At 42.3% G+C, this 22,237-nt stretch overlaps 1 protein-coding gene across 1 annotated transcript in view; it reads left to right on the top strand.

Annotated features, from left to right (window-relative positions):
- Positions 1-22,237, top strand: part of LOC144770367 (CD209 antigen-like protein C) — a 218,353-nt gene that overhangs the window by 170,612 nt on the left and 25,504 nt on the right. Inside the window, exon 5 of the mRNA XM_078654833.1 lies at positions 6,993-7,096. Coding sequence (XP_078510959.1) covers positions 6,993-7,096 — 104 coding nt within the window. The remainder of the gene's footprint in view (positions 1-6,992; positions 7,097-22,237) is intronic.

Here is a 22,237-nt window from a genome sequence, read left to right as displayed (position 1 = left end):
CCCTCTGTTGTACCTGTATGTAAGAAGCGCCCACTGTTGGTCCTGTCAAGTGTGGGAATGAGTGAGAGAAAAGAGAGCAAGAGGAAAAAGAATAAAGGTGAGAGAGAGTGAATGAAGGGGAGTCAAAGAGAGAGAGAGAATAAGGGGAGATAGAGTAAATGAAGGGAAGCGAAAGAGATAGAGAGAGAGAGAGAGAGTTATGGGAGGGAGAGAGAGAGAGAAAGAGAAAGAGAGAGAAGGGAGAGAGAGAGAGAGAGAGAGAGAGAGAGAGAGTTATGGGAGGGAGAGAGAGAGAGAGAGAGAGAGTAATGGGAGGGAGAGAGAGAGAGAGAGAACAAGTGATACAAAAAAAGTAAGCCATGCACGAGTGATTAACGAATGCTGATATTTTTAAGCCCACAGCAAATGTTACTTTGCCCAGTGTGAGAATATAAAAAATTGTTTGTAAAAAATTGACAGAGTGCGCAAACCACAGAGTTAATGGCCAATAAAAATAAATCCAAGAGCGAGCCGTGCACGAGTGAATAAGTACTGCTGATATTTTTAAGCACACATCTAATGGTACTTTGCCCAGTGGTAGAATAAAAAACAAATTGACAGAGTGTGCAAACAACAGTGTCAATGGGCAATAAGAAACCAGGAGCAAAACTCCGAACTGTGCTCTATTACCTGTCAGCCTCATAAACACGATGTTTTGTGCGCAAAGAATTCTGGAGGTATGTATGGTAATTAGCATTTCCTGTTCACGGCTGGAGAAAAAATTCCTTTAGATGATCGATTCTTGCTCTACACATTTTCTTCTCATTTAATACCTTAAAATAAGAGAGAGAAGTCCACTCTGTCGTAGCCCATCACCCCCCAAAAAATGAACAGCAAACAATAACTACCAGATGGGAGAATTATCACAGCTGTTAATTGGAAAAATCCAGGCACTAATAAAGTAACCAAACGTAGCATTTGTCCCAACTCCACAACCTCAAACGCAGTAGCTAATGTAGTGTAGTTTGTCGAATGTTTGGTACCGTCCTGCGAATTTGAGCACAATCAGCTCTTAAAGTGCCCTGATACTGAGTCCACTGTACTGTATCACTACACAAAAAAGCCACTGTGCACAGACACTCGCTCTCACGTAAATGACATAACTTACTATTAATAATATTCAACTGATTGTGTGGAACTGGACAGACCGGGATTACTTGTACAGGAGCAACACAGGAAGCAGAACCCCCGGTTTTCGCTCGGAAAAAATAGTCTGTGTTTTTATGGTGGGGAGTGAGTGGGAAGAAGCACAAATGTTAATAAAAGAGCAAAATGGGGAGAGTGTCAAAACAAACTATATAAAGCATTGCTACAAATTAAGCACAGAGCGGATGTTCTTACCTACAGCACTAAGTGTCCAAAATGTGTGTGTGTGTGTGTGTGTGTGTGTATATATATATATATACACACACACACACACACACACATAGATACACGAATACGCCATTTAGAACTACCTATTTCCTCCCCAACTGAAGGCGCAGCATCACAAATGCTTTTTTTTTGGGGGGGGGGGGGTCGGGTCGGGTCTATCAGGGCAATCTAGTTTGATTCCCACGAGGAGATGTGCGTTTTCCAATGAGTGTGTATTGGAGAAGGGGTAGCGTAGCCATCCATCCACGGCCACCACCGCTAAACACCCCTTAAGCATAACAAGGCGCCGGAATAGCACTGCAGATCTGACTCGGTGCAAGGAACGCAGTTCATCATGGACTAAAAAGGGATGTTGTGAACACTTTTTTGGGGTTGGTGATAAAATATAACCAACATGGGAGGCTAAAGAATAGCATAGAATAAGAGATTAACTGGGGGGAGGGGGTCATACGATTTATACAGTCCACAGAAAAGTGGGGGTGGGGCTGAAGAAAACCTGTAACTATACAAAGGTACTGTTGTCTCGCCAGTGCGAGGCGATGGGCCAGTTCTGGCATGTTGTAAGGCTTCAGGGTTCAAAGGCTCCTCGAGACACAGCACAGGAGCTACATTTTTAAAAATGTCTGGACGGCAACGGAAAGGGCAAATGAATAAAATTTCAAACTGCAGGAAAGGGAATATGGGCGCAGCTCGCTTAGGGGGTGGGGCCGCCGAGGAAAACAAGAGAACGGCTGTAACTCTCCGATGATGGCAGGGAGACGGGGACGTTCTTTGGAAAGGGGGCGCACAAAGATACCACAGAACGGTTTGAAACATGTCGGTTCTCGCAGTTGGACGTACCCGGATGGCTCACAGGCTTTCAAGCATGAAATGGAGTTCCCACCATGGTGCAGGCCGAAGGGGACCCAGATCTCTCACTCAAAAAAAATCAAATACCTAGCTAAAACATTCTATTTCCCGCATAATGGACTGCGAGAGGGTCGTTCCAGTTCAGAAGTACCGTTTATGCCAAGGAGTCCAGGGTGCCATGCTGTATATTACGAGCTTGCACAGCGTTTGCTACCAGGGTTAGGTCTCGCAGTGCTTTCACCCTCTAAGAGCCCTTTTCAGGCGTAGAATTCTAGGAAATTCTGAGACAACAAACATGTCAATACCCACTCAAGAGTGTTCTGAGTACGTGGGGTGGGTGTGCGCAATCAGTTTCCAAAAGAGAGCAGAAAATGCTACTTTTGCAAGAATCCGATTGTTGTGGAATGACTATAAGTCTTACAAACTCTATGCCATGAGATGTGGTGATGTAAAGGGGGCTTTACGTTTGGATTCCAGGGCCTCAAGAGAAACTGTCGACCCAAAAAGGGGACTGTTTGGAGCGGTTTCGTTTTGAGCCCGGTTCTTTTATTTTTGGGCTGAGTACTTCAAGTCCTTGATGTAGAACACTTGCTTTGCATTGGGGGGACCCGTTCGGTAGGGGTGCGATTCTTTAACATGCTTTTTCGTGGAGCAATGTCTGCCTATAGAGGGGGGCGTGTAGGAACAAACTGCAAAGTCAGACTGTGCCGGGAAGAGGGCGACCACATATCTGTTAACTACAATCTACTACTTAAGCAGCGCTAGAGGGAAAGGTAGTTTTACACGGCGGGCAGGGGAGGGGGCCGAGCAGGGAGAGCGACCTTATCACTATGAGGGAAGGCAGAGAAGGGGAGGGGGGAGGAGAAATGCGACACGGCGGGCAGGGGAGGGGGCCGAGCGGGGAGAGCGGCGATGAGGGTGTTAAGCAGCAGGAGCCTTTGAAGTGCTTCACTTCAAAGGTGTGGGAGGAGTGCTGCTGGGGATCAGATGGCGATTTGATGATGTGCACGCGCATTTTAGGTCAATGCGCTTGCGCATTGACCTAAAAGCGCACGGACACAGCACCAAATCGCCAGTTGGGATACTAGTTGGGTAAAGTCTGTTTAAGTCGCTTTAGTCTCGCTTCTCTCAATGCGCATGCGCATTGATAGGTCACGAGACCTAAAAAAGGGGACTCAGAACCCAAAACTACCCAGACCCCAAAACTTTATATCACTTCTGGGAATCAAGACAAACCTTTGCTGAGGAGAAGAAGCAAGAAGCTGAAGGAGGGGACTACTCATGTGCTGTGTGTTTGGGGGTTGGCCTGCAGTGGTTGCTTCATTGCCAAAGAACGGAGAAGGGGACTGAGTGTGCTTTTCATCAACTTGAAGAAGACTCTCCAAGGGCTTGAACTTGTGCTTACCTCCTGCCTGAAGTCTCAGGGATGCAAGACTTCACCAACCAGCTCCCTCCTGAATTTCCTTGTTGGTAATTGAAGTGCCTGCTGTTGTGCTGGCCCTCTGAGAGACTGCGTGTTGCTGGGAGCTGGAAGCGCAATTCAACAACGAGAAGCGTGTCGCCGCAGCAGCAGTTGCATCACCAAGGAAGTGTGCCGACACTGCTGCTGTCGCCATCTCATCGCCAAAGCGCGGCGCATCACCGGAGAAGCGTATGGCTGCCGCAGTGGTCACCGTCGCATCACCGTAGAAGCGTGTCGCAGGGCCTGTCGCGGCTCCAGAGATCATCGAGTCGCTGCAAGGCCGTTGGGCGTGCAATCATCGCATCAACTTTGTCGCATCATAATCAAGCCGCCATTTTGTCGCATCGCCACGGAGAAGAGTATCCCATCGAGGTGCCATCCTGTCGCAATGTACCGGAGAGCATTAAGAAACCAACACATCATCTCCCCACACAGTAAGGAAGCGAGCATCAACTCCCCTGCGCAGCAGTAAGGAATCAACGCATCTACTCCACTGAGTGTAAGGAACCGACGCATCACCTTCCCTGCGACCCTTTTGTTTGTTCTGCATTACGCATCCAAGGTACATTGAGAATAAATTGTTGCATTTACAACTTGAGAGAACTGAGCTATTTCCTACCATTTTAAAGTCTATTTTTGGGTACAGTATTGTGGATTGTTGTGGTTTGGTCTTGTGATAAGTCTATATAAAAATACTTATTTTTATAATACAACCTGTGTGGTGTACCTCTGTACTGTTGTCAGTGTATTACTGTATGTGTTCACAAATGCTTTACACACTGCCTGAGATAAGCCTGCCTGCTCGTGCCAAGCTACCACGGTGGTGGGCAGGGGTTATTTTAGGAGTGTAGCCTCTTACCCTGACTAGACGCAAGGGTCCCTATTTGGTCAAAGGTACCTACCTCTGCCAACTAGAGACCCCCAAAGCTAACATGCAGTATAAGCACGACCTCTACATCCAGCTCCCCTTCTGTTGATTGGGCCTGGGGCACGCCCCGCATGCGCCCCATGCAGCAGGAAGCTGGAGGCCAAGAAGTTCCGTCCAAAGGCCTCTCCCACTCACGATGCATGCAGGGGGAAGTAGTCCCACCACAGTACATGCAGAAAATAAACTAGTGCGGGCGGGTTGTGCAGACAAGTGACTGCCAATGAAAGCTTCTGTGCAGCGGGAAGCTCGATGCCAAGAAGTACTGTCCAAAGACCTTTCCCACTCACGATTCACATGGGGGGACAAAGGAATCTACAACAGCATTAGTAGGAGACAAGAACTGTTAAGGCTGGAATGTGCCTTGGGCTCACATCAAAACCAACATAGAGTTGAAAGAAAAATACCTGCCACCACATCAGGCTATAATCACAAATCAACATTAAAGTAATAATAAAGTAAAAACATAACCACTGGCACTGAAGGGAACTACATCGTGCAAATGTGCTCCTTGAGATAGAGCAAAATGCAGTCACTCAAAATGAAGTTAGTCAATGGCTGAATTAGCTTGACCCATTACGCCATGCTGTATGCTGTAGTGGTCGAAGGCAACCTTTTAATGACACAACAGACCAATGGATAATGAAAGCTGGTTGAAAGCCCCTTTGGGAAAGTATATTATTCATATAATTCTAGTAAAATCAAGAGTGTTTGGTTAAAGTGAGACCTAGAAATAGTAAAGGAAAAGAGGGGAAAAATAAGTGAGACATGGAGGGCAGGAAGAAAAAATATTATAATAATGTGATTATGTGCAGACAGAATGAGAAATATGCCTTCGTAAAAGGCACCACAAACTTTCAAGTCGCTGGCCAGGATCATGGCCTGGAAGTCAGTACTTAGGGAGCGATGGGAATCATCACAAGGCAGGCATATGGCTGAAAGTAAGTCAACTGCAGACAAAGTGGTATGGTAGAGAAAGAGGGATAGTGGGATAAGGAGACACAAGTGCCTCGAGGCTCCCCTTCACAAGTGGCCCTTGGGAAACTGATCTTTTTCTTTATTTCACCTATTTTTTAATAGCTTAAGTGCTTTTACTTTCTCACTCTCCTACCTTTCACTCTCTCTCCACCTCGTGTCATCCTGACAATTGTGGGGCTCCTGAGCAAGGCGTATTTCAACTGTTTTTGTGTGACCCCCACTTCTAAAACTTTAAGTATAATTTATTATTATATGGTATAATGTAGGTTAGAATGTACAGCTAATCTGTAATAAAATGAAAAGTTGTTTCAAACAAGGGACCACCGAAATGTTTAATATGACACTGAGAACAAAATGGCACATGTAATATGCAGAACAGGAGAAGCCCAATCTATGTGAAAGAGGCAAGGATCGGTCAAACACAACCCTTGACCTTCAGCATAAAATGGGGGGCCATTTTCTTTAATGAAAGGGGGAGAACAACTTTTGTATAGGATAGTCGATTACAGACTAAGGGGTCGATTAGGATGGCGGACGGATTGCCACCGCCGGGCTGGCGGTAGCCACCGCCGGCCCGGTGGGGGCAATCCGTCCACCATCCTCACTCAATTGACCCCCAGCCACATCAGGATGGCTGGGGGGTCGCGGTCACCTTGCGACCGTGGCGGAAAAGGTCTAATATGGTGGCGTCTATCAGACACGGCCAGCCATATTAGGATGGGCTTTGGGGAATGCCTTTCCGTGGTTGCAATGCCGCCACGGAAAGGCATATTTCTTTGCTTTGGGGACCCATTGTGGGCCCCTGGGGTGAAGGGGTGAAGGGGGGTGGGGGGTTCACATGGGGGGTACCTATGGCACCCCCCTGCGTTTCAAAGTACAACATGGCAGGCACTGCGCAGTGCCTGTCATTTTCTGCTTTGAAATGCACAACATGCATTTTTAGCAATGCGGCGGGCGGTGGGATGTACCCGCCACCGTTGTGGGTGCATCCTAATTCGACGCACGGGACCTCTGCAATTATGGCGGACGGTCCCTTGCCACGACAGGATGGCGGACGGAAAAAGTCCGTCCGCCATCCTAATCGACCCCTAAGTGAGACAGGCGGAAAAGAGGCACACAGGCAAAAGACACATTTGGGACAACATTGTGGCACTAGTGTTCAAGAAGAGGCAGGGGCAGCATATAAAAGGCATCCAGAATAGGTGTGTGGAAGGAGACAGAAGATGGGAGGTAAAAGGACACTGGTGCAGGAACAACATACTGTATGTGTGATGCAAGCGACAACATTTTGAACTTTAATGTTTCTGTCAATTGACCTTCCTGCACATGTAGATGCTTTATAAATGTGTGATTTTTTTTTGCCAGAGGTTTGTCGAAGGGCTTGTCCAGCAAAAGACTTGGATTGGGCTTTCCAAGAAAGACAATGATGAATGGATCTGGGAAGATGGGTCCATATTGGAAGGCAATGGGTATGTAAGAACCAACTGACATACATGAAAGAGAAGGAGAGATAATGTGTGTGTTTTGTCAATTTGTTTTGCTTTGTTTCAGAATCTATGCATTTAATATAGGAAAGAGAATGATCAGAACAAAATTATAAATACTGTGAGCCTAGAGTTATCCCTCTACATGAAACGCCCACATACTAAGTTAATGTTAATAATGAATTTGTTTACTTTTGTAATAACATATACACACAGACAAACACATATCAATAAGCAGCATTACAGAACATTTTAGGGTAATTTGGGTGGGAAAGCCCATATGGAAATAGCTGTCTAACCCAATTTTAGACTACATATCATATATCTCAAAGACTCACATTGAGAGTATAGAGCAGGAGTGAGACATGTTTTTTTGTAATCTATGAACCATGTAAGAGTTTGCTTTGTTGCATAGCATGTAAATGGTAGAGGGTAGATGCATTTTTAGGTAAGCAAAAATGCCTCAATGTATACTGTCTATGGAGCTACTGATAACTTTCCAGGATGAAGTTTGCAGGTATATTTTTCTAAAGGCCAAGATGAACATTCTAGTGCCATACATTCATATGGAGGTGGAGCTTTATGGGATGTAAAAAAGAATGTGTAAGAGCTTCTATAATAAGAAAAGCATCTGTGATCACTGTTTTTGTGTGCACATTTAAAGTGAGTCAGAATCCAATTAAACATCCAGGGCCTTATTTATGAAGGCCTTGCGCCGCCGGTGCGCCACTTTTAAAATGGGAAAAAGTGACGCACCGGCGGCGCAAGGCCTTCATAAATAAGGCCCCCAATATTTTGACCCCCTAAGAGGAGTACACTTAGGGCCAGATCTATTGAGATTTCATAAAGCGCAGCACAAAGCAGCAAAACAACTTGCTGAACAGCGCTGAATGAAGAGAGTAGGAATACGCCATATTTACAGTGGCTGCTCCTCCACTAAGGTAGAGGAGCGGCACCCCACTGCTCTGTGAGCAGGTCAAAAAGAAAGAATAAAATTATAATTACCCATTGTTAGTATAATTTTATTTTTCCGTGGCTCAGCTGGTTAGGGGCGGGGCCTGGGTTGAGCTGTTACAGAGGAGCCGGTGGGGAGTAGTGAGCCCTCTCTTAAATGTGCTTGATGGTTTGGCCGGCCGTCTTGGGCCTGCCAAACAGTCATGCGCACTTTGCATGTTCTCCGCCTGGCTGTACTGTACAGCCTATGTAGGGAAAATGCACAACCTTCCAGTCCCTCTCTGAGAGCCAAACAACGGCGCTCAGACCACTCACAACGTTGATGTAACACAGCGTTCTGAGTGGCTAGTGGAGCCTGGAAGCCTGTGTGTTTCCGGCTTCCTGCCCCTGGAATCCAGCAGTTGACTGAAGAGCCGAAGAGGACCAAGAGGCGGCTGGCCCTTGGGTAAGTGATGTAAAAAAATGTTTTTCATTCCCTCACCTCCCCTCACCCATGACCTGCCAACCCACCGCTGGTAAGTAGCAGCTGCCACTGCATGTTTACTAACGTATGGCTCATTCCTGCTCTCCATCTGCGCTAGTGCACTGTCTGCTGCCTATTGCCAACCCAGAATGCAGCACACTTAGAAAGAGAAAAAAAATCAGAGAAATGAAGATATTACAGAATTACATTTCTTGGGAAATCTGGGAATGTGCAAAAATGCATCGGTGAATGCATGGGAACACCAACTCCCCACTCATGTAGCACTTTCCTGGCACAGAGTATTGCAGGGCAGAGCCTTGCGTTACTTCAGACTTACCAAAACATGCAGGGCCACACAAGGTGGCTTTGCGTGGCTTACTAAATCTGACTTAAGGATTGCATTGCTCTTACACCACCTTGCATGAACCAATGGCAATGCAATCCTTTGGTACTTCTGGCCCTTATTGTCCTAAAAGGGTTTGATGAGTGGGAGTATATTGTTTTAGCATGTTGTAGTGTGTTATTCTATTTCTATCCTATTCAATTTAAGGCTGTTCATCCTCATTCAGTCTGTTAGGTGACTGAGTCATTCAGTCATACACAAGTTATTCACCTATAGTCAACTAATTCAGAGTGAGATTGGTTTGAAAGACAAACTTGATTGAAGAAAAAAGTATTAAGCATCAATATTGCCTCTACCCTTTAAATGGATTCTCCAATTATCCCAAAAACCTTGGTCCTGATTTTGAGTTGGCAGATTGGTTACCTCATAACAAAAGTGACAGATAGCTTATCTGCCTTATTAGAAGTGTAGAAAGAACAATTGCTGGACAGAATGCTGAACAATGTCAAATATTCACCCCCATGGCCTAGATCCATATTTGTTTTGCTCACCATGCCACTCCAGTTTGAACCCAGCCATATGCAAATCATTCATGATCCTTTGACCCATGGGAACAGTCCAGCCTGAACTGCCAGGCCAGGTCATCCCTGGACCTGAAACAAACATCCTGGGGCCAGTTTCAGGGTATCACTCATCATCGGCCAGACTAGCTTGACTCCAGTGTGGGGAGCATGGAACCGACATCTGGGGATACCCCTCCCACTCAGGGTGACGAATGCAAACAGAACAATTGATTGACGGAATGCTGAACGATGTCAAACATTCACTCACAGTACAGAGATTTGCGCCAAAATCCATTGTTTTTTTGCTCATCATGCCATTCCAGCTTGAACCCAGCCATATGCAAATTAGTTTTGATCCTGCCCCCCATGGAAATTACAAGCAGCAAACGATCTAAGGCAAACAGAATATACATCACATTTGTGATAGAGAAACCTGCCTGATAACTCTAAATCCGACCCTAATCCTCTCATTATTATTTATACCTTGCAAAAGGATTAGTCAGCTTAAAGTCTTAAGAGGATTTTCACCCTGCTGGCCGGATTTGGAACCTAATAAATCACTAAAATCAAGTAATGACTATTTTAAATTCATTCAATCAATCAATAAAGAGTTTGTAATGCATGGCTACTTACCCATGAGGGTCTCACGGCACTGAGAGAGAGGAGAGGGGGGCTGCTGTTCCTTCTGGGCGTGGAGGTTCAGTTGAAGAGCCAAGTCTTGAGATCCTTCCTGAATTGGGTCAGAGATAGGGATCGCCTGAGGTGGAGGGCAGGGTGTTCCAGGTCTCAGAGGTGATCTAGGAAAAGATTCTTCCTCCAGTTCTGGTCTTGTGAATCCATGGGAAGTTGGATGGAGCAAAGTTGTCTGGTGGGTAGATGGAATGAGAGGTGGTGGCTCAGGTATACTGGTCCTACGTTGTGAAGAGCTTTATAGGCACGTGTGAGGAACTTGAAGGTGATTATCTTGTTGACCGGAAACCAGTGGAGTGTTTGGAGGTGTTCTGTGACGTGGCTACAGAGAGGAGTGTCAAGGACCAGTCTGGCTGCGGCATTTTGAACATTCTGTAGTTTCCTCAGCTGTTTCTGGGTGACGCCGGCATAGAATGCATTGCAGTAGTTGAATCTGCTGGTGATGAGTGCGGGTTTGCCTGACTTTCTGGATTCTGTGGCAATATATCTGAATGTCTTTCGAAGCAGGTGGAGTGTGTGGAAGACACATTACATAAACAAAACAAAGCAACCATAGATAGAGCTGTTATAGTAGCCAACGATGATTATGGTGTAAGTCCTAGAAAACCTGCTTATCATGTTTAAGTCTTAAAAAAGAATGCAGCGAGTGGGGATTAAAATTTACCTAAGTTACCCCCTCCAGCCCTTCCATTAGGAGGTTTCAGGATATTTCTGTGAGAGAATAAAGTACGACTGAGATGCTGGCACTGGCTAATGGCCAAATATAGCAAGCCTTGTAACTTTCTGCAGAATAGTTTTTGCTTATACAGACATGGGAGTAATTTTTGTTCCTGTAATAAGCTAACATTTATCATTCCTACGGCTTTCAATGCGCCAATGTTACAGAAGTAACGTAAATATTATTTCAAACCATATAAATCCTACTTACGTCCCAAGAAGTGATACCAAATGACCATTGACCGTGATTAAATCATCATTGTGAATCTATATTTCAGTCTGGAAGCAGTAAGTTTAGGCAGTCCCTTGGTAAGGAATATGATTCATTTGGCCAACTAGGGCAGTTGGGGCCCACAAACAGAAGTGGTGGTATAAGCATAAATGTAGTACAAAAGTACCAACTCATGAAAGTCCAGTGTAGAAAATTTGACTCTGACTGTGGAAGCCTCTGCAACTACAATCATGGGATTGGAGCAATGCATGCCTCAAATGTGTGCCACAGAGAGAGCGAAGGTGAGTCTGTGGAGGCCAAGGAGAGTCTAAATCACCTAAAACAAAACTGTTGCTTTGCAAACTGGTCATATCTCACAGAATTTTACCCAGATATATCGCCTGGTGCACAATGACATGTGATCACGATTCTAGAGTTTTTCTCGCTTTTTATAGAGAATTCTAAATGGCACTGAAGGCACCGGGGATTTCTATGTCAAATATGTTTATATGCATTGTTGGGTGTTCGATACTTCACTAGAAGAATTCAAATATATGTTTTGTATAAAAAGCTTTGCCCATAAAACATTATTAAATCAAGGTGATCCACTAAAAAAGCAGAAGGTGAAGCAGCTATTTGAGGGAGCGAAGAATGTTTCACTTTATTTAAGCTCATTTGTAATGATAAAGTGATTGAGGCCATACTTTGCTCACCTTGGACTTCATCTATTGTAGTTGCTAAAAGAAATAACTGGTGTGCAACATCTATGTGTGGAGCGTAGTTCTTCCAAACCAACATTTGAATGAACAGCCATCATTTTCCCGAGCTCTAAGAGATAATGGAAACATTAGTTGAAATCAATTTTTGTTCTACCCTAGATTTACATGCCATTCATCAGCAAGTACACATTTAAGCAGTGACTTTCAATATTTACAGTTGCTATTTGGGCTGGGCTGTGAACCACAGGCTCAGATTTTGAGAAATGAATGGATATGTTATTTCTTAGGATGTCCACTGATATTTGAAGAGTCATTTACAAAAGAAAATGAAAATCTCATGTTTTAAAAGCTTTGAGAATCTGCAACACTTCCTGGGCAAATAAGGGATTCAATCTGCCACAAACCCCAATTGTACGAAATAGCAATGTTTTGTATTTTAGGGCTTTGTAAGTACTAGCCAAGGTCCATTCTTATTTTGAAGCTGTCACAGAAATGCTAATGAGGGTGGTATACAATTGAGCTATCTTTGCATAGGATATGGAACAACAGACAGACTTTCGTAACGTGAAGCTACCAGTAATCGACATTCGTGTCCTGATGATTCTAAATGCCATTAGTTAGCATTGAATTGTCAACATTATTGCTAATGTCACTTGCAGTAAAGCTGTTTTATTTTGGCTGGTCTGTCTACGAAACTAAAATGACAGCTACATTTTCTTTGGGAACGCAGTGGGCCACAGCCTTACTCTAGTGTAGAATAAGAGGTCTATGTATGTGTTTGGGTCATAAATTATTTAGAAATTCCATATAATGTTTTACTTTGCACCTCCAATAAACCTCTTGTTCATATTCCACCCAGTGATAGATCAGTGCTAAGCACATAAGAGTCATGTTTAAGATATAGAGGTGTACTTTCATTCTAGATTCCATCTCTGAAGGAAAGAAGTTCAAGTTTAGATTTGGTTTATCAGCAGGGGAATGTGATAGTAATTTGTAAATGGCCGAAGCTCCAAAGGGAATAGTAAAGTCAGGCAGGGAAGCCAGAGAAAGTGTGACAGTGGAAGAGGGAATGTTCTGAAAAATGAGAGAAGATAGAGTATGTGTAAGTGAGGTAAAATGAGCAGAATGTGCATGAGAGAAGTTAAAGGAGTCTCGTAAATCCTGAAAAGTTCTCAAAGAGTTATCTTTGAGCAAGTGGTCATAGGTAATGATTCCTTTATCAATCCATTCCTTCCAAAAAAGGGCTCTATTGTTGAGTTTCAGAAATGTATTGTACCAAATGGGAGTCAACACATGAAGGCTAGAAGAAGAGAGGAAAGAGCGGAAAAATGTAAGAGCTAGTGCCTTAGAGTGCTTAAAGACAGGAGTGAGGAATCGTATTGGAGGTTGAGATAGGCGAGTGGCTGTAAGGAATGAGAAGGGAGCGAGTTGTGCAAATTCTAGAGAGCTCCAGGCTGTTAAAGGAGGGGAAGAAGAATCATTGAGGAACGGCCAAATCTGTTTGAGTGTGAAAGCAGAATGAAAACGAGATATGTTAGGAAAATTAACCCCACCTAAACTCTTGGGTTGCTGGAGACGGAAAAGGAAAACCATAGCTTTGCGATTATTCCATAGAAATTTCACTAAGAGACGATTAATGGTTGTAAAGAAAGTAGTGGGGAAGGGTTATAGGAAGCATAGAAAGATAGAAATTAATAATAGGGAGTAGCATCATTTTAATGGTTGCCATACAGCCCCACCAGGAAAAAAAAGGAGGGACCAGCCTTCAATGAGAGAAGAGATTTTTTTAAGTATGTCTGAATGGTTAATTTTAATGGTATCTCTATTAGTATTAGCATATAGAATACCTAAACATTTAACAAACCCAGGGTTCCATTCAAAGACAGATCCTGCAAACATGTGAGAGAGACAAAACTTGTTAAGGGGAAGGACTTTGGATTTGTCAATATTCAGTTTATAACCGGAAACTAAGGAATAATCATGGAGCAAAGAAAAAAGTGCAGGTAGTGAAACAGTCGGATTGGAGATGTAAAGTAAAATATCATCCGCATATGCTGTGAATTTGATTTTTCTACACCCCTATGAACGAATCCGGAATAGGAGGAAGAAGTTCATGGTTTTTCCAAGAAGGGTTCTAAGGCAAGGATAAATAGAAGATTAGAAAGAGGGCAACCTTGCCTGGTTCCTCTATGAAGGGAAAAGTAATCTGATTGTGCGCCGTTGACCCAAATAGAAGTCTTAGGATCCGAGTATAACAATTGAATATATCTAATGATGTGGGGACTAAAACCATGCCATCTAAGCGCACCAAATATAAAGTCCCAATTAACTCGACCAAAAGCTTTCTCAGCGTCTAGAGTAATTGCTGCAACGGGAGAATCCATCTTGGCAGCAACATGTATAATATTAAGAAGGGTTCGTGAATTATCAGTGATGGACCTACCTTTGACAAAGCCAGATTGGTATATGTTCACTAAGTCAGGGATAACCTTGTTAATGCGAATAGCTAACATTTTTGCATAAATTTTACAATCAGCATTTATAAGAGAAATTAGCCTATAGTTTTTGCAGAGGGAAAGATCCTTGTCCTTTTTAGGGAGTAGGCAAAGCATTGCTTGCGTGAAGGAACCTCTGGATTCACCTGTGGCAAGGAAGTGATTAATTAAAGTGAGTAAGTATGGTACAAGAACTGTTTTAATATGAAGAAAAAAGCGCACTGTAAAACCGTCTGGACCTGGGGGTTTGTCTTTAGGAAGAAGAGTAATCGCATTAACGATCTCCTTCTCCGAAATAGGATCATCAAGGGAGGAAAGATCTACAAGTTTATCGGGTGATCTAGGGATAGATTGAAAGAAAGAATCAAGTTGCTCAGGAGAAGGGGTGGATTCAGGTGTGTAAAGGGAAGAGTAGTATTGAACAAAACAATCAAGAATTTTAGCATCAGAGGACTGCGAAACCCCCTGAGAATCTTTAATGACAACAATCTTGGATTTCTGTTTTTTAATTTTAATATAGTTTTCAAGCGATTTGCCAGCTTTATTACGTCCACCGTAAATTTTGGCATTAAATTTAAGGAGTTGATTAGAAGCCAAATCCCAGGAGTGTTTATTATATTGCATTTTAGCTTTGATGAGGGAGGATAATGTGTCAGGGGAATTAGAAGTAAAATAAAGGTGCTCAAGGTCCTTAGATTATTACCAAAAAATTCATCCATAAAAAGCACGAAGTGATCAGTAAAATGGGGGTCAAGGAGTAGTGAATTATTAAAACGCCAACGACGAGAGGCAGAAATAGGTGAAGGGTAGTCCATGTCTAAGATAACTGGGGCATGATCTGAAATGAGAATGGAACCAATTTCAGAGTTAGTCATAAATTGAAAGGCGTGGCGTGAGAGAAAAATGTAATCAATGCAGGAGTGTGTTGCATGTACTGGAGAAAAGAAAGAAAATTCTAGGGAATCAGGATGGGATATTCTCCATGAATCTATGAGACCTCTGGAGGAGATAGATTTGTGAAATGATTTTTGCATTTTATTTGGAACATATCGGGCTTGTGACTTACCGTCCAGAAAAGGATCCATAAGTTGATTACAATCACCACCCACAATCAAGTCGTCAGTCGCTTGAGAGGAGAGAAGTAAAGAGAAGTCGTTCCAAAAAGTCAAATCAACGCCATTGGGACCATAAACATTACAAAAAGATAAATGAACATTATTTACAATACTATCTAGAAACAACCATCTGCCATTAGCGTCAGAAATTTCCTTTTGTATTTGAACAGACAACGATTTATGAAATAAAATGACAATGCCATTCTTGTTGTTAACAGCTAAAGAGCAAAAGGCTTCTCCTACCCATTGTTTACGTAGTGAAGAAATATCCTGTGAAGAAAGATGTGTTTCTTGCAACAAAGCCACTTGACATTTCAAATGAGCCAAATGAGACAAAATACGTTGCTTTTTGATAGGGTTTCGAGGACCCTTTAACATTCCATGAAATGATTCTAAGATCATTCATAATGAAAAATGAAAAAAAAAAGATAGGAGAAAAAGCACAGACCAGTTAAGATAGGAAAAGAGAACATGGAAAAAGTAAGAGTAAGCGATTAAAGAGATAAAAATACTCAGAGCATCAAAGAGACAGAGCGGAGACATTAGTAGCTACCACAACAGCAAGATCGAAAGTAAAACCAGAAAGCAATAACAATCAAAGAAACACAGTACCAAGAAAAAAGAAGAAAATAGGAAAAGGTAAATAGAAAAAAAGTTGCTGATCAAAGAGAAATAGAGGGAAGTAAAATTTATATAAATTTTCCCTAATGAGATAAAGTGAGAGAAACGGGAGTAAAAACTCCCAAAAGAGTAAAAACAGAGTAGATGACAAAAAGCCAGGGGGCTTCAGCCATCACACGTAAAAAAAGGAAGAACAAACAATGAAAGGGGAGGGGGGGCGGAAAAAAAAGGACCAAGACAACCGTATCGCCGGAAGGGAAAAAAACAGAGTCAACAATAAATTGCAGGATAATAGGAAGGAAGGAAATATACAGACGTGGCAGGCAAAACAAGCCAGGCTATAAGACATTATGAAAAGGGGACTTACCAGGGTAAAAGGGTGAACATCAACGGAGTGTGTCAAACATGCAATGATACGAATGGAATACACAAGGATCCACGACCATGACAAGTATCAAACCTAGAAAGAGGAGAAAACATAAACCAGTTAACCGAAATACAGAACAAAACATGCACCAAAGGGAGAGAACAGAAGGAAGCCAAAAAAATGAAACAGAAAAATGCAATTAATGTTTGCTCAGTTCCATCTGCTCTTCTCGATGAGTATGGATAAACTTCCGGAGGTCCTCAGGATCGTCGAATGAGAAAGTTCTGTCCTTATAAGTTACTTTAAAGAAGCAAGGATGTATAAGGCCATAACAAGCGTTCATTGACTTCAAAGCTGGCCGGAGATCTAGGAATTCTTTGTGTCTGGCAGCACTTTGCTTGGAGACATCTTGTCTGAAAAAAATCTTATGTCCAGACCAAAACATCTGCTTATGTTGTTTAGCCGCATTGAGAATAGCCATTAAATCAGAATACAACAAAAAATAGGCTATGATACCTCTTGGTTTAGGAGCAGATGAGGCATTTTGAGGACCCAGCCTCTGAGCTCTCTGGATATTGAAATCAACAGTCTTTGGGAGACCAAGAATCGGTAAGACCTGAGTTTTCAGAAAAGTAATCATGTCGGAACCTTCTGGAATACCATAAATTCGTAAATTATTGCGGCAATTTCGATTTTCCAAATCCTCTGTAACTTTTACCAGAAGATGGACTTCCTTGGTGAGAGCAGCAACTTTTGCAGTGACATCCTGAGCATCGCTGTTTTTTTGTTCAACATCCGATATTCTTAAGTCCAAGCCAGACCATTTGTCTTCAATTCTTTGAAGGGTGGTTGTGGTATCTGACATAAATGGACGGATAAGGCGTAGTTCATCCATAATATCCTCTAACGTAATAGGAAGAGGAGATTTAGTTGGAGACGAAGGATCTTTTTTCTGTCGCTTGCCAGTATTAATTGAAGGCTCCTTACGACCCCCACGAACAGCTCCAGAAGAACCATGTGATTTATTCGTTTGCGTAAGATCCATGGTGGATTGATAGGTATAGTCACAGTAAGAGCACACAAAAAGAAATCTCTAGGAGCACCTGTAACCGTAAATTAAGGCGTTATACGGCCAGGTGTAAGCTTAGTGAAAGAGAAATCCGCTAATGTGTAGGTACAGCTGTGCATCAATCCAGGAAGAGAGTAGCGTGGCATATAATAGTATCTACTACAATGAGCTCCAAGGACATAAGATAATATGGCTGGTAAAAGGAATAAAAACGACTTTCCATTAACAGCATGAGGAGATTGGTGTAGGTAGGGTCAGCAGCATAGTGGATGAAAAAAGCATTGAAAGAGCCGCAGACTACAACAAATTATGGGCGCATTGGGCAGTAAAACAGAAAATGTGAAGGGTCAGACATGCGCCTGCCCAGGAACAAGATAGCTCAGTTTACCAGCGCATCACTGATAAAATATGAAGTCAGTCAAAAGTACGCCATATCATTGAGAAAAGAGAGCTTCCGCTGCCATAAAAATGAAGAAAAAGTAAAAAGAATAAAGTCCATGAAGTATTGCCTAATAAAGCCCCATTTGTGAGGAGAACAAATATTTGCGCCATCTGAAAGCTCTAAAATGGCGGCCGCGAGAGAAATGCTGAATCGTGGTAATGAGGAGAACACACCTGTTTCTGAATTCCTGTGGTCAAAAAACACACCAAAGTGTTCCAGGCATGTTCCGATGTCGATAGCAGCAGCCAAAAGCAGGAACTAAGTCCGGTAGCAGTTCCTTCGCTGGAAGAGGAAAGCCGACTCTGCGGAGCCCTCTCAGGTCGCGGCCATCTTGCCGCCGCGCGCTCATTGAGGATATTTTGAAATAAGAAACCTGTCTGATGGATCTGTATTGGTGGAGTTGATCAAGTTGAAGTATACATTAACTCATGAGTTGACTTTAAGCTATTAGACAAACACTTGGAGACACCTAGCACTCCACTCAACTGGATGAGTAGCCTTAGAAAATGTTTGCTTTCAATTTCTTTAGTTCATTGAAAGAGTTCGTGAGGTGCATGCAGTACTGACTGTTGCTCATTGAATACTTTACAAAAGTGCATTTAATCGATTTTGTTTTTCAATTACCAAAGGGCAATATATTGAGTGTTCACTGATACATGAGTTGTCTGCTTAGGATAACACTTCAAGAGAAATGAGGTTAATACAACCTAAAATGCTCTTTGGACCTGTGAAGGTTTATATCCAGGAGGACCAACTAGAGAATGATGACTATATAAGTATGGACTGGCAGGTTTTTTATTATACCTGTTTAGGTTGGTGAATTCTGCCAATTTTACACTTTCTTTAGACATGTGATATTTTCATGGTTTGCCTAACACAACCAACATGAACTGTTGACACTGTAGCACTGATCAGCTTTTTTGCACCTTTGAAAGGTTTTGCCTGCTTTGAAGTTAGCGAATCTGGTGAAACATTTGAGAAAAATGTGAAAAGTTACTACCAGTGAAGCATTACAACTTGTATAGCTCTAAATATACCAAGAGTGCAAGTGGATTTTGTGACATTCTACTAAAAGATCCATTAAACAGACTCAATGTGTTGTGAATCAATGAAGCACATTTGTTTTGTAACTTTTATCTACATAAATATTAGTGCTGTTGTTGTGGAGTGGGAAGATGTAACCAATTGTTCTTTTCCCGGCTTATGAATGTCCTGACTCTGTATGTCTTGAGTGTTTCCAGTCCCATATATGTCCACAAATTATATCTGGATCCTATATGGTGTTGGCCTTCATGGTGGTTGAGCTGGGTCTTTACAGAAAACACAATTCCTTGCTGGTCTTTGCTAACCACTCTAGACACTCATTCAGCACAATTCACAGCCTCGACACTCCTGTGATCTATGGATTGAATGCTGTATGATCATAACCTTTGAATCTAGATACATCGTGTTGGGGAAGACGTGGGTGTGTTTGTTCTTGTTCTGAGTGTCGATCGTGTAATAACTATAACATCTCATGTACAGTTGGGGTGCTCTTTTGGTACCAAAAGGCATGCAGTAAAGATGCTGTGTGATGGACTCTGCATCCTTTCTAAAGGGCTCTGTAAATAGGGATAGATATGATAGATAGATATTTGCTAGTTGATGCTGCAGACACCTCTGGCTTACTGGGATGGTAACTCATTTGGCTGCCCTGTCTTATACTACTAAGACATCAAAAAAATAGTAAACTGGATATGGATTAAATGCCTTGGAGTCATATAGGAATTCTATTGCTACATGAGACCAATCTCAGTCAATCAGAGGGTGGCAGGGGAGGAAATTACCTATCCTGATTTCTCAATGGCTGTGACAATGATGTTGTCTGTACGGCGTACAGAATAAAAATTTTAAAAATCAGAATATACTTAGATGCTATAGGCAGATTTTGTGAAGCAAAAGGGTCTCTGGTTGTTAATGAATGCCTAATCTCCTAAAATAGATAAGTGGATGGATGCATATTCTCTGCAATGAGCATGGAGCAAGGAGGAGTACAGGATACTCACAGATGAGCACTGTAAGTGAGAGACATTGATTTTATTGGACGCAGAGAAAGCGTTTGACTGCGTGCAATGGGACTATATGTGGCAACTGCTGGCTAAAATCGGTTTTGGTAAAAAATGTATTGTAGCTTTGCAGGCACTATTTAGTGCCCCCACTGCCAAAATATCTGTCATGGGTTTGTTATCAGATGCTGTGATTATAACTAGGGGCACTCGGCAGGGCTGCCCTTGTTCTCCTCTTTTATTTGCCCTTTATATTAATCCTTTTATAGAACAATTATCTCATAATATTTGCATTCCTCCATTTCGGGTTTTCGATTATGAATTTTCTCCTTTTGCTTATGCGGACGACATAGCCGTGACCACGGTGAATCCTTCTCGTGCGATCAAGGAGATTGAGCTATTAGCCAAAGAATTTGTCTTGATCGCTGGGTATAAACTTAATGAGTCGAAAACGCAAATTGTATGCGTGATAGTATATTATTGATGGATGAGCAAATAGTTAAAGAGGTGACCTATTTGGGTATACAAATTCGAGCCTCTATGTCTGAATTGATGGATGCGAATTGGAATCTGCTTATCCATAAAGTGATAGCTTCTTGGATAGGTGGGGTTGTTTGTACTTTACAATAATTGGGCGCTGTAATAATATTAAAATGAATGTCCTGCCCAAGGTCCTTTATCCATTCCGCTCAATACCCCTGGAAGTTTCAAAGGCTAGATTACAACATCTGAAATCAATTTGTGTACAATTTATATGGAGCCCAGGGAGGCCCAGGCGTGCGATGAGATGTATGACCTTGCCTCTTGAGAGAGGGGGTCTTGCGGTAACTGATTTTGCATTATATTTTGTTATATGTTTTTGTTGAAAATGTGGGTGTTAATTACAGGGGAAGGAGCTGTTAATAGCGCCACGGCACCTACAATCTTTGAAATTCTCATTGGCCTAATTGCCAGACAATGTTTATTTATAGAAGTGGATGGCAGTTACTTCAAACGAACACGATTTAAAGTTCTGAACAGTGCTTTTAATGTGTGGAAACATATCTGTAAGTTGAATTCATTGGGGAAAATATCATGCTACACACCTCTGAATGCAATAAAACTTTTACCAGGAATATTTGGGGATAATATTTCTCACGGTTTGTTAAATTTTGGATATGATTTTATTACAATTTTAGGTGCAGGATATGGGGGTTTATAGGAGTACAGGGTGAAAAGTAAACTAATTCTAATCACTGAATAATTTGCTGTTAATTAACAATAATTATTTAATTGATAATTAATTATGTTAATTGGTGAATGACTTTTTTATGTGTTGCTTGTGTGATTTGTCGGGAGACAGGGTTAGAAGTAAATTAACTATAAGTAATTAATATTTAGGGATCAATTCAGATGCGGTTAGGATGGCTCCAACCATCGGTCGGATCCATCCTTACTGCATCGGATGTGCCTGTTTGGATTCCTTTCCGACCGAGCCATTCCGATGGGATTGGTCAGAAAGGAATCCAACTCGGGTTTCTGGATGGCTTCCGACAGGCTCGGAGAGCCAGTCTGCCATTCAGAAACCCTTCAGTACTACCTCGGCTGGCTCTTTCTGGCAGAGGGAGTACGATAGCAGTTCCCCACTGCCTTTCTGTGCCAGCCTTTCTGACACAGAAAGTCATTGTGAAACTGTTTTTAGGGACCCCAGCAGGGCCCCCAAGGGTGCTAGGCCTCCGAATGGTGGCCTAGGGTGCAACTATGGTGCCCCTCTGTTGATCCCTACACCCCGTGCAGGCACTCAAAGGTGCCTGCCACAGGGTGCAGGGATGAACTGCACCTCTGTTCTTTCAATTAGAGCATGCATTCCGTTCAGAAGTCATGCACTCATTTAAAGGTAAAGGCATGCAACCAAATAGGGTTCGGTCGCATCCTACTTTCATCCGTCCGACATCGGAATCGGACCCTTAGTATTTAGTTAATAATAATTATTTAGTTGATAATGAGTTTGTTTTACTTACATTTTAGGTGTGGTATGTGGTTTTTGTAAGGAAGGAAGTAAATTAATTGCAATTAATTTATAAGTCTTTTTAATTTATATTATTTATAAATTGATAATTAATTATGTTATGTGTGTAGTTAATTTTTTGTTAAGTTAAATTTTAGTAGTGTGTTGTATGTTTTGTGGAGGTTTATTATGTGAAGTAAATTGTAATTTAGTAATAAGACATTTTTCATTAATGATAATTAGTTTATGGATCAATATTTATGTTAATAGTTAAATAATGTGTTTCTTGAGTTAAGTTTTAGGTGTGGGTTGTGAGTTGTGTAGG

The sequence above is a fragment of the Lissotriton helveticus genome, chromosome 7, assembly GCF_964261635.1.
Source record: "Lissotriton helveticus chromosome 7, aLisHel1.1, whole genome shotgun sequence".
NCBI classification, from domain to species: Eukaryota; Metazoa; Chordata; class Amphibia; order Caudata; family Salamandridae; genus Lissotriton; species Lissotriton helveticus.
The sequence above is the reverse complement of the archived record's forward strand: the minus strand, read 5'-3'. Positions and strand labels throughout refer to the sequence as shown.